Below are 18326 nucleotides of genomic sequence, written 5' to 3' on the forward strand. Positions count from 1 at the left end.
AGTCCGGATGGCCCCTGTGCAAGGACAATCCGAACACAGACAGGTATTGTAAAGAGTGACCGGTAGAGCAGAAATGTATATATATATATATATATATATATATGCACACACACGCATACCCATAAATACATGCATATACGCATACCTGTGCGTACATATACACCCATATATGCACACGTACACATACATACACGCACGCACACACACACACACACACACACACATATACATATACATCCGCATACGTACACATAACCATATCCATATGTGTAGTATTAAACTATTAAAATAACATTGGAGAGTTAAAAAATTAATGGAAAGTCAAATTGGGTTGTTGGGGCTTACCTAAGTGGCGTTCGGGATATGTACTGTGTGGTTATTTAGGTTCCATTTAGATTTGTGGTAAAATTTGAAGGTATGGAAAAAGCGGTGCTTGCATGTACCTAGGGCCTCGTTATATTTATTTAGTAGTATTGAAGAGTTGTATTTTAATATGTGGAATGCCTCTTTTAGGCATAACTTACAGACTGAGCGTTGACCTTGGTATGGAAGCCCTGAATCTATTTTGGACCATGACAAGATGTAAGGAATATTTCTATTTTTGAGATGATGTATGTGACTGGCGAGTGTTGTGGATTTACTGTGTTTCGCGTGTCTAAAAAACTGAGATGCGCAGTGTATCGTTGTTTAAAATTTACAGTTGATCCTATATACATGTATGGTTGTAGAATTGTCTAACGTGTTGAGGACGGTGCATTTATAAATTACATTTGACCTTCTGTAATGGGCTTGTAGAGGGCAGATGGTCTCAGGACAGCAGTTACATGGTAGTGCATTGTGGGGATTATTCTCAGGTATGGAGGGAGTAATACTGTCAGAAGAGAGGTTGGAGATAGGGGTAGAGTGGTCTATGTTATTAACATTATTTTTACTATCATTACTATTTCTATCGTTGCTGTCATTTATCCTACCTGTAATAGTGGCGGAAGTTGTGGTAGTAGTATTCTGGGTAGTGTTATTGGGATTGGTAGGGTTTCTGTTGTGGACTAAAGTATAGGGTTCGATATTGGAGCTATGTATACGTTGGGCGCTCGTGTATTCAAAGTTGTTATAATGTAGGTTTTGATAATAGAAAGTTTTCGTTTATTAGAGGTTGTTATGGTAGACTCAAAGTTGGGCGGGGAGGAGTAGGATAGCTTTAAGGTAGATCTATTAAAAATAGAGTAATATTTACGTTGACGAAGAAAGTTGGAGTCGAGTATATTAAAAAAGGATTTAGCTAAGTTCTTAAGGTTTAATGAGAAGGGGGTGTATACCATAGAATAGAGTGTCCACTACTTTTTTGGTTGCTTAAGGGCAGTGTTATCTATATTTTTAGAAATTAGAGGTGGGTAATATGGCCCGTTATTGTTAGCTGTTTTAGCTTTTGACCTAGTGTTATATATATATGTGTGGGTGTGCATGGGGTCTAAGTTGTCCTAATCTAGGTTCTTCTTGTGTTCTAGTATAGTGTATGTGAGGTCTGTTGTGATTCTGGTGGTTGGCATGTCGTTGTAATATGATTTGAGATATATGTTGCTTGAGCCTAGTATTAGGGATATATTTTATTTGTTGGGAGAAGCCGCTGGCAGCGAGCGCTTGGTTGTAATGTGGAGCGTGGTTATCGAATATTTCCTCAGTAGATGAACGGTCAGATATACGAATTGAGATACCCTTAACTATATTATCAAAGGTGGATTTGTGGTGATTGGAATTAATGTTTAAGGACTTGAGGTATTGTTTAGGTTTGTTATATGGGGAGTATTGGGAGGTTTGTATGTTTAAATTTATGTCTAGAAAATTAATGGTTTTGTAGGAATTTTCAAAATAATAGATACATTGAGGCTAGAGAAAAATTTGTATAGATCTTTCCTAATTCGTTCTAAAGAGGATTTATTTAAGCTCTTGGTGACTAGCAAGGCGTCATCTCTGTATAAGCCTCCCTTGATGTTAGAGAAATGTATTTGGAGCTGGTGGAGTATGTATAGGCCGACGAGGTCGGTGATTTGGGCGGAGTCGGATGATCCCATAGTAATGTCAAATAATTTGTTCCAGTTATTGTTAGTATTTTTTCACTTCCTTACACTTTTTCATTTTCTCTTCTTGTTTTCATTCCCTCTTCCTTTTTTCCTTCTTCTTTTCTCACTTTTTCCTTTGACCTTTCTCTTCATTTTAACATACACATCTCTTCTCCCCTCTCTATCCACTTAATACTACCACTACATTCTCAAATTTTTTTTCAAACCACAAGACCCCATTGAATGAACGGCATATTGAATCTGCATCTCCACACTTTCCATTTGTGATGACAAAATATGAACTCCTATTGGAATTTACATACCACGGACAGGAAGCATTTCTACCACTTCTACACACTACTTTCCTTAGATAATGAAACTGCAACTGTAACGTCTTTATACATTTTTATTTTTATCTCTACATTCATTCTCCTATTTCTCTATATACTCTTTATTTGCTTCCTTTTCCAAAATAACTCCTCATATTGAACTCTATTTAACTATCTCACATCATCTCTGATGAAGGGATATCCCTAATATCCCCAAAACAGCAGTAAGATTAACTTTCTTTTTATAAATTCCTGAAAATTCCACACAGCCATGGCTTTGTTGTCTCATTTTATTTAACACACACACACACACACACATACACACACACACACACACACACACACACACACACACACACACACACACACACACGGACATCTTTTATCTTTTACTTGTTTCAGTCATTAGACTGCGTCTATGCAAGGGCACTGCCTTGGAGAACTTTTTAATCAAATGAATCGACCCCAGTACTTATCCTTTTAAGCCCAATACTAATTCTATCAATCTCTTTTGATGAACTGCTAAGTTATGAGGACATAAATAGACTAGCACTGGTTATGAAGTGGTAGTAGGGGACAAACAAACACACACACACATGCATATATATATATATATATATATAAGCACAGGCAAGGCTGTGTGACTGTGTGGCACCTTGGGCAAGTATCTTGTACTATAGCCTCAAGCCAACCAAAACCTTGTGAGTGGATTTGGTAAGAAACCTGTCGTGTATATATATGTGTATATATCTATGTGTGAGCCTTTGTGTCTGTGTTTGTCTCCCACCACCACCGCTTGACAACTGGTGTTGGTGTGTTTTTGTCCCTGTAACTTAGCAATTTGGCAAAAAGAGACTGATAGAATAAGTACAAGGCTTAAAATAGAAGTACTGGGGTCAATACATTCATTTGACTAAAAATTCATGGCAGTGCCTCAGTATGGCCGCAGTCTAATGATTGAAACAAGTAAAAGATAAAAGATATACATGACAGGCTTCTTTCAGTTTCCATCTACCAAATTACTCACAAGGCTTTGGTCACACTGAGGCTATAAGAAAAGACAGTTGCCCAAGGTGACACGCAGTGAGACTGAACCCAGAATCATGCAGTTAGGAAGCAAACTTCTTCCCACACAGCCATACATACACCTACATGCTTAATAAGTTGCTCAATATTTTAAACACAATTCATAGCGTAGACTGTTTTGTTTGTTTCCTTTTATGTTAACCTTATTGTATGGTTTCTTGTTTAGTAGAAATAACAATAAGAGTTGTTACAGATGTTTAATTGTTGATAATGCATAGAAAATTATTCAAAGCTGCTCTTATGTGGGTACACTTTCTTTTCACAGGAAGAACACTTCCGGTTCCAGTGTCATGTAAAGTATGTGGAGACAAAAGCTACGGGAAACATTATGGAGTTTATTGTTGCGATGGCTGTAGCTGCTTTTTTAAACGGAGTATTCGTCGAAAGATGGTCTATTATTGTATTGGTAAATTGGGCAGAATTTTGAATAATGATTAACCCTTTTGTTACCATATTTCTGTTGAAAAACATTATCTTTGTTTCAATCAATTTCTAAAATACTGGAGAAATTAGTAAAATTAGTAAAATAATATGATATCAAAAACCTTACAAAAAATGTTAGAAACTCTGGTGAATACTTACTAAGTGCCATATGCGACAGTTATAAGAAATTTGAAGTTTCAAGGTGCATAAATAGAAATTGCTTTCAGATGACCATTTAGGTTTGAACTGTATTCTTCAGTTTAATTAACTATCTTCTATCTTTTACTTGTTTCAGTCATTGGACTGTGGCCATACTGGGGCGCCACTTTGAAGGGTTTAGTTCAACAAATCAATTCCAGTACTTATTTTTTTAAAAGTCTAGTACTTTTTCTATTGGTCTCTCTTGCCACACTGCTAAGTTACTGAGACATAAACAACCCAATATTATTTGTCGAGTGGTGGCAGTGGTGGTGGGAGACAAACAAAAAGACAAACAAAAAGACAAACACACACAGATACACACATGCATGTGTGTATCTGTGTGTATTTGTGTGTGTGTGTGTGTGTGTGTGTGCACACATGTGTATCACCTTTTAGATATTGCATTAAAAACTTTACTTTGTATTTCTTATCTCAAAACTATTTGCAATTCTTTCTCTGTCTACATTTTTCATGCAGACATCGATCTGGTTTTCTAACTGATGTTGAAACTGAAACATCAATCATTTCAGTCTCTAACAAAACACATAAAATTTACACTGCTGTCACTTTGTCACTGCTTACAACAATAAGTTGTTTACTATAATGTGATAACTATTTACGGTTGGGTGGGCTTGGTTGCCTAAGAGACCAAGCTTGCAGATGCAATACAATTGGACTAAGATTGCCGATACAATACAGTACCAGTAACTGGATACAAATTATGCACACCATCACTTTAAAGTGATAAAATAACAATCAATCAGAATGACATTCAAACCATTGTTTGACTTTCGTCATCATCATCATTGTTTCAATATTCATTTTTCCATGCTTGTATGGGTCAGACGGAAATTGTCAAGGCAGACTTTCTACAGTTGGATTCCCTTCCTGTTGCCAACCCTCACCTGTTTCCAAGCATGGTAATATTTTCCTGAAGCTATACATGTTTTCCATAGAAGACTAGAAATGAACAACCTTGCTTATATGATGATGATGCTCATTTATAACCATTGTGTGATACACATACATACATACATCCATCATCATCATCATCATCCTTTAACATTCATTTTCTATGCTGGCATGCGTTGGACAGTTTGACCAGAGCTGGCAAGCTTCACCAGTTTCCAGTCTGATTTGGCTTGGTTTTAACAGCTGAATGTCCTTCCTAATACCAACCACTTTCCAGTGTGTGCTGGGTGATTTTAACATGCCACCAGCACAAGCACCTCTTTGTGGAACTGGCATGGGTGCTTATTATGTGGCACCAGCACACTCATGCTGGTGCCACATAAAAAAAAGTACATACATATATATATATATATATACATACATGCATACAGATGTACATACATGTATACACACACACACACACACACACACATTTCTTATTTCTTTATTGCCCACAAGGGGCTAAACATAGAGGAGACAAACAAGGACAGACAAAGGGATTAAGTCGATTACATCGACCCCAGTGCATAACTGGTACTTAATTTATCGACCCCAAAAGGATGAAAGGCAAAGTCGACCTCGGCGGAATTTGAACTCAGAATGTAGCGGCAGACGAAATACCGCCAAGCATTTCGCCCAGTGTGCTAACGTTTCTGACAGCTCGCACACATACATTTCTGTCTACCAAATCTACTCACAATGCTTTGATCAGCCTAGAGCTATAGAAGAAGACATTTGCCCTAGGTGCCATGCAAAGAGACTGAAGCCAGAACCATGTGGTTCAGAAACATGCTTCTTAATCACACATCCAATCCTGTGTCTATCGCAGCCACACCTGCACCTATCATATATTATTGTTTTATGTAAATAACAAAGGATGCATTAATAAGAGAATAAAGCAGATAAAATGTCACACTTTTGCATGCCTTGTAGTGGTTTCCTGTCTTGTTGCGGGTTTTTTCTTTCCTTCATTCAAGACTTTAATTATCTTAGATTTTTATACTTAATGAAATTGTTAATTAAAAGCGCTATACAACATCCATCTGTATTACTATATCAAAAGTTTGCTTCTGAAATGTTTGAAAGCAAGCTTATAGTTTTGAAATGGAATTTAATAGTACATACATTTATAATTCTTGCAATTTTCATGAAGTCATTTAAGTAGATGTATACTGAAAACATGATCTCTTTCTTCCCTTTTTCTCTCAACTAGCAAAAGGTAAATGCCAAGTTGACAAAACTAGACGGAACTGGTGTCCATATTGCCGTCTTCAGAAATGTTTCAAAGCTAAAATGAATAAAGATGGTGATTATTTAATTTTTATAATATATTTTTAATATTGCTTCATAGTAGTTTTCTACACATTTTCATTTATATTTATTTTGCTAAAAGAGTAATGAGTAAGTGAACTATAAATATTAGTTTCAAACGTTGGCACAAGGCCAGCAATTTTTGGGGAAAGGCTAAGTCAATTACATCAACCCCAGTGCTCAACTGGTACTTATTTCATTGACACTAAAAATATGAATGACTAAGTCAACCTTGGCAGAATTTGAACTTAGATTGTAAAGACATGAAATGCCACTAAGCATTTTGCCTCGTATGCTAACAATTCTGCCAGCTTTCCATTTTATTAAATGTTGATAAAACTTACTTTTATTTGTCATCTTCTTTTGTTTTGCTCATTGGACTGTGGCCATGCTAGAGCACTGCCTTGGCAGGTTCAGTAAAATAAATTGAACCCAGTACTTATTTAAGTCTGGTACTTTTCTATTGGTCTCTTTTTACAAATCTGCTAAGTTATGGGAAAAGATAAACACAAACATTAAGACATACATACATGCATATATATGACAAGCTTCTACACATCCATCTATCAGATTCACTCATAAGACATTGTTTAGCCTGGGGCTATAATAGAAGGCACTCAACCTAGGTACCACATAGTAGGGCTGAACCTGAAACCATGAGGCTGCAAAGTAAACTTCTTTGTTGATAGATAAATTTGAAATCAATATTGCTTGTTTTTGTTTTAAACCAAAGAAAGTAATTTTCTGTTTTAATAGAAATCTAAATTTTTTTTCTTAATGTATTTCTATAAATAAGAAATTATTAATGGATGTATGTAAAATTTGTTATTGTAGCTGTTCAAGAAGAAAGAGGGCCACGGAAGAATAAAACTTGTGCCAAATTTACTGAAATGAACCAAACCAGTGAATCATGCAAAACTTTTAGTAGCAGTAAAAGAAATACTCAACAAGAAACTGCCATTTCTTTCTTCCACAAGAACAAAGAGTTAACAGCATCCTCACCAAAGGAATACAAGGATTCATTCCAGTACATTAGTGCTTTCCGACCAGTTGCTCCAAGATCTCAACCATTGCAACATTTCTCATGTTCCTTTTTCAACCAAAGTTTAAATTTTCCTTTTCAACAAGCTGTGGTGCCAGTTCAAATTTCAGGAAAAAATGGTAAAAATAATTGCCCCCCCCCCTTTTTTTAATGGGTAATGGTTAATGGCAGAATTGATAGAACATTGAGCTTTATGTTCCTTTAAGTTTTGTTTTCAAAATAAGTTTGACTTTTTTTTTTTTTATCCTTCTGAGGCCAGAAAAAAAAATGTAGCTTTCAAATAGTAAGGTTGATTAAATCAATAACATTCTTCCTCAAAAGTGTATAGGCCAATATCAGTTACAGATCATTATTGCTGCTGTAGTTGTATTGTTGCTTGGTGTCAGTGTTTAAAAAATAATATTTCCGGCTTGTACTTGTTTGGCAAGTGATTTTGTATGAGATTGAATGTTGAGAATAAAACAATTGCTTTATGATAGAATCATATCAACCACTTAAACTACACTACACTGTCTAGTTCTTCAGTTTTTTTTCCTGGCTAACATGGTCAAATTCATGTTATGTTCACTTTTGTTGCTTTATTATTGTTGTTGTTGTTAAGGCAGTGAGCTGGCAGAATTGTTAGCATACTGGACAAAAATGCTGCTAAGCATTTTTGCCCATCTTTACATTCGGAGTTCAAATTCCGCCAAGGTCATTTTTGCCTTTCATCCTCTTGAGATCAATAAAACAAGTACCCGTTGAGCACTGGGGTTGATATAATGTTGTTATTATAAGCTAGGCAGCGATCTGGCAGAAACATGAACACACCAGAGATAATACTTAGTAGCATATCATCTGTCTTTACATTCTGAGTTTGAATGCCACTATGCTCAAATTTGCTACCATCCTCTCAGAGTTGACAAAATATGTACCAGTAGAGCACTGGGGTGAATGTAATTAACTAGCACCCCACTCACAAAATTGAGGCCTTGAACCTATAGTAGAAAGAATTATTATTATTATTATAATCTAATTCCCTCCCATTAAACTTACTGGTCTTGTGCCAAAAATTCAAAACAATATAATTATTATTATTATGAAAGTGGTGAGCTGCCAGAGTCGTTAGCACTTAGCGGCATTTCATCCGTCTTTACATTCTGAGTTCAAATCCCACTGAGATCGACTTAGCCTTTCATTCTTTCAGAGTCAATAGATTAAGTACCAGTTGCATACTGGTAGTGATGTAGTCGACTATCCCCCTCCCTCAAATTTCAGGCCTTGTACCTATAGTAGAAAGGATTATTATTATCATTGTTATTATTATTATTATTCAACATTTGGTAGTTTCTGGCAAATTTCTACTGCATCACCTGCTCCACTTCTGTGTTGCTGGTGTGTGTGCTTTTTTGTTGTTAGGGGACAACAATCTCTTTCCAGTATTGTATTGTGTCAGTTTGTCTTGATATGGAGTCTGGTTGCAGTATTTTGTTGTGTTAGTGTCTGTTATTATGTGTTGTGTGTGCAACCCGAGTTGTGTTCATCTGTTGGGTGTTTTAGCTTGTTGGTGGTTGTTTATTTTATTGGATACTTGCTATATAGAGCATCTTGCATTTGTTTGAGTTGTATTATTGAATTGATAGTGTCTTGTATAGGATGTGGGCTGCTCCTAGTAGGGCTATTTTTTGGATAGTGTATAGTGTTGAAGGTCCAGGTTTAGCTTCTACGTTTTTGTTCATGTGTTTTTTATCATGCCCAATTCTCCAATTATCACTGTATTGTTTTCACCTTTCATGCCCCACATCATGAATACTTCAATTTCGAGGTCTTTATGCTTTGACAATTTCTTCATTTCTTTTTGGGCAATATTTTTGGACAGAAGGGATTGCAATTTCTATCAGGAAGCAGGTGTTCGTTTTCCAATCTTCGATTATTGTCTGGGTGATTAGCTTTTACTTTTTTGTCATTTTGAACAGGTATATCCTAGATAATTGTGGCCTGGTTGTTGTCATATACCTTGTTTGGTACATGTATAGTAATAATAATAATAATAATAGTAATAATAATAATTCTAATAATAATACAGGTCAATAAAATAAGTACTGGGGTCAATGTAATTGACTCATCCTCTCCCCACAAAAAATTGCCGTCCTTGTGGCAAAATTTGAAACCATTAATATTATTATTATTATTATTATCATTATTATCATTATTATTATTATTATTATTAAGAAGGCTGTCAACTGACAGAATCATTAGCACATTGGACAACAAAATGCTTAGTGGCATTTGCTTTGGCTCCTTACTTTCTGAGTGGAAATACTGCTATGGTCAACTTTACCTTTGGACTGAAATACTTTTAATAAAGTAATTTACTGTTAATTTGTAACTTTGAAGCTATAATGATTATTTTATATTTTACTTGTTTTCTGTCATTAGACTGTGGCCATGCTGGGGCACCACCTTGAAGAATTTCTAGTTGAATGAATCGACATCAGTACTTTTTATTTAAGCCTGGTACTTATTCTATCGATCTATTTTGCTGCACTGCTAAGTTACAGGGATGTAAAGACAACCAGCACTGATTGTTAAGTGGTGGAATGGGGACAAACACAGACACAAAGACACATACACACACATAAGACAAGCTTCTTTCAATTACCATCTACTAAATCCACTCACAAGGCTTTGGTCGGCCCAAGGCTTTAGTAGAAGACACTTTCCCAAGGTGCCATGCAGTGGGATTGAACCCTGAACTATGTGGTTGGGAAGCAAGCTTCTTACCACACAGCCACATCCATTTTCTTTTATATGTTTTACTTTAACTCTATATTGTGTATGGCAGTTATGAAAGCTAAAGCCAGAAAGTTAGTAATGTAGTTTTAGATGCATCAGATTTAGTAGAAGTAAAATAGTGTAATCAATACCATATCAATACTATATCTAGTCAGAACAATAAACTTTGAGTAAATTGTGTGCATGATCAAAGTTGACCATTACTAATGAATAATAATTGTGGAAGAGAGGTTGAGGATGAAAGAAAGTGTGCAAACAAAGTTAGAAAGAATTAGTGGAAGAAAAGAAATATACATCCATGCAATCTCTAAAAGCTGGCCAACAATTGATTTCTAATAGATACAGTAAAGTAGGGTATTGGTGACTAGGTCATAGGGATGTTTGGCAAAAGACTTTGATTTTCAATAATGTATATAGGTGCAGGCATGGCTGCGTGGTAAAAAGTTTGTTTTCATGACCACATAGTTCCGGGTTCAGTCTCACTTGCATGGCACTTTGGGCAAGAGTCTTCTCTATATCTTTTGGCCAACCAAAACCTTGTGAGTAGATTTGGTAGATAGAAACTGAAAGAATCCTGTCATATATATATATATATATATATATATATATATATATGTGTGTGTGTGTGTGTGTGTGTGTGTGTGTGTGTGTGTGTCTTTGTGTCTGTGTTTGTTCTCCCACCACCATTGTTTGACAACCGATGTTGGTATGTTTATGTCCCCGTAACTTAGTGGTTTGGCAAAAGAGACTGATAGAATAAGTATTAAGCTTACAAAGAATAAGTCCTGGGTCGATTTCTTTGACTGAAATCCTTTAAGGTGGTGCTCTAGCATTTCAACAGAAACAAGTAAAAGAATAAAAGAATTCCCGAAACTTGTGGCCTTTTCAGTGTTTGGTGAGCTGGCAGAATCATTAGAGCATCGAATAAAATGCTTAGTGGTAATTCTTACAACTCTTTATGTTCTGTACTCAAATCCTGCCAAAGTCAAATAAAGTAATCAAGTAATCAAATGATTTCCGCCCAAAATTGCTGGCCTTGTGCCAAAATTTGAAACAATTACTGTTAAGTATGATAGGTTGGCAGAAAAAGGTACAATACAAAACAAATTCCTTATGATACTTCATCTTCAAATTTTGAAAAGTTCAACTTTGCTTTCGCTTTCTCTTGGTTCAATAAAATAAGCAAAAGTTTTTTTTCTTCCTCAATAAATCTATAATTTGTACTGATGTGAGAAATCTTGTATAAAACTTTGTTGATTAAAATTACTATTTCTTTCCTTTAAGAATCTGTAACAAAACAAAGAAGAAAGACAATGATTTTCTTTATCTTTTCTTATCTTTTAGACTTGTGGGATTCTTTGTTTGAACTCAGTACTAATGTGCTCTCACTGACATTGCATCGAGTTTTATCGAACCAAATTCTCTTTTTGTTAAAACCAGTCAATCAAATGATGCTATTGGAACACAGCTGGAGTTGTCTCTTCTTACTAAGTTTAACACAGTGGCAAACAGATTCTAATAAATTAGATATATACATTGAGAATAATCAAAGAGAAAATGTAAGTTTACAACTTTTTGTCATTATTTCTTTCAATAATTCACAAACACACACATGAAGATGTGTAACCTAGTGGTTTGGGTGTTGCACTGTTTCTTCTCTCTGTCTCTTTAATCATTACTACACTGATTCATGCTCCTTCAAACTAGCTCTCTGTATACCCTCTTTACTTGGGTCCACTTGTTTTCCCCTTTATTGCCCTTACTGTATCTCACCTTTCAAACTCTGTACTAGTAAGAAGAACTGGTTCTTCATCAATTCTTCTTATTCAGAACTGTAACTTTCTGGGACTTCCACTATCTCTGTTTTCCCTACAGATGTTCAAGATAACCATCAACAGCATTGATCTCACCACTCTTGGAAGGGCCTGCACAGGTTAGGGACACTACCCTTCTTCCTTTCAGTATGCTATTATGATAACTGTTGAAACAGAGGAAAAGGTTCATATCCTGTCAAGCATTGTATTGTGTAGTGATGATAGTGTGCAGACAGCCCTTGTGGCCAAGACACTTACCTCACAGTAGCCTATTTAAGTAGGTGCCATTAATAGTATATTCATTGCTGTTGGCGATTGATGCCTTCAAAATGGTTTGATACCCAACCAAATAGTAAAGCTAACTATAATTGAACAACAAATCAATCTTTTAGCAATGTAAATGGTGATAATTATCAGCTTATCACCATTTATATTTTCCTTGTTGTTTGGATCTTCAACATAACAGAAATTATATTTGGTTTTTAAGCACTGGGGTTGATGTAATCAACTTGACACCCTCTACCCCGAAATTGATGGCCTTGTGCCAAAATTAGAAACCATTATTATATTAGGTTTTAAGTAATATTTCTATAAAATTTGTATTTTATGTAATGGACAGCATGAGTATAGCAGTTATTGGTATGTTTTAAGTTTCAGATGTTTGACAAAGAGGATTTTGAAAGACTTCAAAATTTTCTCACATCAGGTCAGCTTCTAAGTGTTGACTTTATAGAAGTGACATCTCTGGAAACTATTCTTCTTCTTCGGCGAAGTAAGTAGTATTTTCATTTAAAATGTTTACTCCAATAAGAGACACTGTTGTACAATTACTTCTACAAAGTTTTATATACCTTTGCCTTGCCTTGGGCTCAACTCCGTCTGGAGTTGCTGGAGTGGTGTTGTAATCCTTATCCAGATCTAGCCTCTAACACTGCTATTTTCTCAAAATCTAGAATCTTGGTAAAAGTCAGCCCAATAAAAATCTAAGAATCCAAGTGAAGTAACATCACACAAATCTTTCACCCTCATTCTTGATACACCTAACCAATACTTTCTTCTCTCCAAATTACTAAATGATTTCATATTACCATATAAAGCCCCCATTATGAAATAAAATAGATGGTGCAGGTGTGGCTATGTGGTTAAGAAACTTGCTTTCCAATCACATGGTTTTGGGTTCCATCCCACTGAATGGCACTTTGGACAAGTGTCTTCTACTATAGTTCATACCGACTAAAGCATTGTGAGTGGATTTACAAGCCAGAAACTAAAAGAAGCCTGTTGTATGTGCGTGTGCGTATGTGCATGCATATACACAGACACATACATATATATGAGGTACGTGGCCGTTATAGTACCTCCTTCGTGCCGGTGGCATGTAAAAGCACCCACTACACTCTTGGGGTGGTTGGCGTTAAGAAGGGCATCCAGCTGTAGAATCTCTGCCAAATCAGATTGGAGCCTGGTGTAGCCATCTGGTTCACTAGTCCTCAGTCAAATCGTCCAACCCATGCTAGCATGGAAAGCGGACGTTAAACGATGATGATGATGATGATAATGTATGTATGTGTGTGTGTGTGTGTGTGTGTGTGTATGAATGTCAGGTCAGTTGTGGGGCCTTTCATGAGTGCTACTGGTAACATGGAATCCAGTACAACCTGTTGTATAGTTGGCAACTAAACCAGCATCTTCACTCAGCTTGCATGGTGAGGAGGGTTGCTAGAAGGACTAAAAACAAAACCTGTCAAAGGACAGATGAACCTAGTGTAGGTTCAACCACTGTCTAGCACAGGCACTCAGAAATTCCGGATTGGTGTCTGGTATGCTGGAAGACCACTGAGAGTGAGCATCCTTCAGTTTTTTTATTAAGGCATGTTTCTAGGAGGTCACTCTGATATAAAACCAGATATGCAGGGAATAGCATTGAGCATTTTAGGGATCTTGCAATGTAGATAAGGGCGCTCCAACACTCCTGAACCTGCAACCCATATTGGCACTGGATATCTTACCTTGATTTGTCTCCAGATCATGTCCATAGAGTGGAGACAGTATGTAAGGTGTTGTGTAAGCCTTATTGGGCCTAAAATTTTGTGTTGTGCAATTGATGGTAAAGTGATTTTCTGATGTCGAGTCAAGTAGGAGCATGGAAATCACAGGCACAAACCCATGTGAAATTGACTGCAGGCGCTATAACCTCATGCATGGGCAAAGCTGACATTCTGCAGGGGCAATTGTCATTGCTGGTCTTTCTTGGTCATGAGTCAACAGCCATTGTGTGTGTGTGTGTGTGTACACGTGTGCATGCATGTGTGTGTGTGTGTGTGTGCGTGTCTCTCTCTCTCTCTTTCTTTCCTTGTTTTAATATCACAAGTTAGTTATAAATAAATGTCATTATCAGACAAATGGAAGTAGTGTAATTCTAGTCTTTCCTGAAAAATATATCTGGGCATTGGAAAATATTTCTTTGCTTGGAACCAAATGAAGTTTAGCAAAAGGATGGGCATGGAGCAATAAAAAATTTGCCTCAACAAATTCCATCTGACCCATGCAAACATGGAAAGATAGACGTTAAAACAATGATGCTGATCATGATAGCTTCAACAACAAGGAAAAATATCTCCAGTCTAAACTACTATCAATATTAGTGAAGCTTTCAACATCATCTTCATCATCTACTTATACACAAAATACTTACCACCTCCTTAAGAAATACTACAAAGCACACATAATTTATATGCAGATGACATCACACAAAATCTCCCACCACCACCCTCTTCATTCTCCAGATATAACTGCTCAACAACTCTGACACTCCAGCATTATACCAGTCACCTGGAAACCTGGCTCCATAACAACAAATGTAAATTAGCACCTACCAAATCCACTGTCTACTTCCTTACCAGCAACAGCAGAGACATAACCAAATATCACACACACACACACAGTAACATAAACATAACCATAGATGCAAATGACAAAAATACTGGGAATTATATAAAGCACTGCAACATTTACAGTGGATGTAGATACAGGCATGGCTGTGTGGTTAAGAGAATCACTTTGCAACCATGTAGTTCTAAGTTCAATCCCATTGCATGGCACCTTGTGCAAATTCTTTTGCTTCAGGTTAATTAATAATGTTTGAATAGAATTTGGTCAGTTGAAACTCTGGAAGAGCTGATTGCATGTGTAATTGTCTCTGTGTGCTTGTGTGTGTGTGTATATATATATATATATATATATATATATATATATATATATATATTATTCTTTAACAGGAATAGTATTGACAATGGCTTTGAAGTTTCAACCAGTAAAGCCATCATTGGACTAACTAATCTTTCAATTTAATTTAAAATTGTTTTTATTATATCATAAAAACAACCATTTATATATATATATATATATATATATATATATATATATATATGCACAAATATAAGTGTGCGTGTGTGCGTTCATGTTTGTGTTTATGTGTTTGACAATGCCAGCAATTAATCTAATGTTGTGTCAAAATGGTCATTTAGCAAATCAATAAAATATTTCTTCTTTGTTTTATATACTTTTCCCCCATAATTGCATGAGTTGGACAAATATATTGAGATATTGTTTTACAGTTGAATACCTTTCCTGATGCTAACCCTTAACTGTTTTTCAATTAAAGGATCTCTTATTCTATCTGGTTTCAAAGGTAGGAAATAACTGGATGATTTATTGGCTGGAGAAATGATCAACAACAGTACCTATTGTACTTTTGTACAGGCGATCACAGATGTAAATAAACAAACAAACAAACACACACATGCACGTGTGCGTGTGTGTACATATACACTAATATGGCAGGCTTCTTTCAGTTTTTATCAACCAAATCCACTCACAAAGCTTTGATCAGCCTACAGTTCAAGGCGTCATACAGAAGGATTGAACTTGAAACTGTATAGTTCAGAAGGAAACTGATTTTATTGACACAGAGGTCATAAAAATAATAAAAGACTAAAATGCAGATCAATAAGATAAATACCAGATAGAAATAAGTACTGGAATCACTACGATTTATTAACCCTTGAGCATCTTATGCCAGTGCCACATATAAAGTACTGGTGCTAGTGCCATGTAAAAAAACATCCAGTACAATGTAAAGTGGTTGGTGTTAGGAAGGGCATCCAGCTATAGAAACCATGCCAAAACGGACAATTGGAGACTTCCTTGATCTTTCCACCAACAAACTACTTGGAATACATAATTGCTCTTCCACAACATTCTTGTAAATTCCACACACCTCATACCCCAAGTCCACCTATAGAAGGGCTGAATTAAGATTTGAACCTGCTGAAAGGATTTTCACTTTTGTTAAGAATTTCAGCTTATACTTAAGGGTAATTTTGCTCAAGAGTTTAAACAATTACTGTTATGTAATTAGTACAAAGAGTAGTGAGTTGGCAGAATCATTGGAATGTTGAGAAAAATATTTTGCGTATTTCTTTCAGCTCTTTGCATTCTGAGTTCAAATCCTACTGAAATGAACTTTGCATTTCAACCATCCAGGTGTTAATGTAGAATTTCAATTTGAGGATATCAACCTCTGTTGATATAATGAGCTTGCCCTTTCCACTCAAAACTGTTGGCCTTGTGCCTATATTAAAAACCATTATTTAATTAGTAATGTCACTTAGCTTTAAACTTTTCTCTCCTACACTTCTGGAAATAATGTCTGACCTTTTGGTTTGACTTTTTTTCTGAACTTAATATAACAAGTTGAAGTTTCAAGTTGATAAGGTGAACAAGATTTGGCTGTAAAAGAGGAAGTGTGAAACTGTACCAAGATTAATCAAAGAGTTTAGATAATTTTCTTTGTATCTATTTTGGATGATTTTTCTCGACTGCCTTGTTACTATATTTCCATTGAAATATACTAACTTTGATTCAAATAATTTTGAAAATAATGAAGAATTTAGTAAAATAACGTTCATCAGAAAGTTATGTTTAGGGCATAAAGTAATATGAAATTTTGATAGGTTTTAATATAGATCATGTTAAAACAGGAAATTTGTATCAAAGAACTGAGGGTAGAACTAAATTAAGTTATGTGCCTTTGCAATGTTTGTCATGTGGTTTAAACTCACAGTGCTGTACTAAACATTTCAAGTGAAAGAGAATGAGTAAGAAGACCTATTGCTTTGTTTTCCCTATCTTGGACATTCTATTTCATTTTTTCTCGCTTTCACACAAATGCAATATTTATTGGGCAATCACATGGTTTCATTGTTCTTTCAGTGAAAGAATTAAATTTACTGGAGGAGTGTCGAGCAGAAGCTTACTTAGAGCAGTTGTACATTTCATTGTCTCAGTATATCAGTACCCAGTCCAAGGACCGTGACCCAGCTTCCCGGTTTGGTAAGATGCTAATGGCACTGGCTGATCTGAACCTTCCCCGTGGATTAGTAAACTTGTACTTTTTCAAAGGAAGAATAGTAAACATCCAACATCTTTTCAAAATTAATATCTGATGAATAGTTTCCATGTGTGTTGTCACTTATATTCTATTGAATGTTCTTAAAACAAACTCTAACTTTTATCTGTTCAATGATATTTTAAGACATTTTATCTCTGCATTAAATGTTTGACCTTTTATGTTGTAAAGTAGGACAATTTTTTACTAAAACATCAAATAAAATATATAAAATTCTATAGTCTTTTTGTTGTTATTGGTCTCAGATTTATACAGAAGAGGAAATTTGAAGTTATCTCAGCGAATGGCTACAAATAAGAATTGTTGCTCTTAATTGTTTTCTGTTATTTTTTCTTTCGATAATATCAGATTTGTTAAGAAATAATAGCATAATTACACCTAGAGAGAAATGCTAGGACCCATAGTATTTTCCAACAATGACAAGAAGGGATTTTTTTTATTGTCTTGGAAAGAGCTGTGCACATCTCTTTCATGGGTCCTCTGATACCAATAAAATTGTTGCTATTATTTTGCTTGAATTGTTAGTTAACTGTCTGCTAGGAACAATTAGCCTAGAACTAGCAGAGTGCTGACCAGCAATCTAACTTCAGCTACCATGGGATCTGGTGGGTATTATGTAGTATGTGAACATGTGGGTAGTTATGACAAGGCAATGGCTGGACAAAGACAGTGATGGTCTGCAAGAATTCTGGGGTTTAGAAATGAGAAAGAGGTCAAAGGTATTTAGAACATTTGTGTTTGTCAGGTGTACATGTAGTTGCTGATATAGAGAGTTAAGAGCAGTGAAAAATTGTTTTTTTTGTTTCCAGTATGAGATAAGTGTGAGAGCTGAGGAAGAATTGTGAGCATTAAAGTGACTAAATTCAC

The 18326-nt window shown here is 35.6% G+C and overlaps 1 protein-coding gene across 1 annotated transcript in view; it reads left to right on the forward strand.

The window, feature by feature from the left end:
• The window catches only part of LOC106880621 (nuclear receptor subfamily 2 group E member 1), a 32676-nt gene extending 15001 nt beyond the window's left edge, over positions 1-17675 (forward strand). The window contains exons 2-7 of the mRNA XM_089352917.1: positions 3738-3878; positions 6261-6353; positions 7193-7519; positions 11520-11734; positions 12641-12761; positions 17264-17675. Of these exons, the coding sequence (XP_089209043.1) occupies positions 3738-3878; positions 6261-6353; positions 7193-7519; positions 11520-11734; positions 12641-12761; positions 17264-17496 (1130 nt within the window). The 3' untranslated portion in view covers positions 17497-17675. The remainder of the gene's footprint in view (positions 1-3737; positions 3879-6260; positions 6354-7192; positions 7520-11519; positions 11735-12640; positions 12762-17263) is intronic.
• Positions 17676-18326: the final 651 nt, after the last annotated feature.

The sequence above is a fragment of the Octopus bimaculoides genome, chromosome 5 (genome assembly GCF_046866305.1).
Source record: "Octopus bimaculoides isolate indiv1 chromosome 5, ASM4686630v1, whole genome shotgun sequence".
Classification (NCBI taxonomy): Eukaryota; Metazoa; Mollusca; class Cephalopoda; order Octopoda; family Octopodidae; genus Octopus; species Octopus bimaculoides.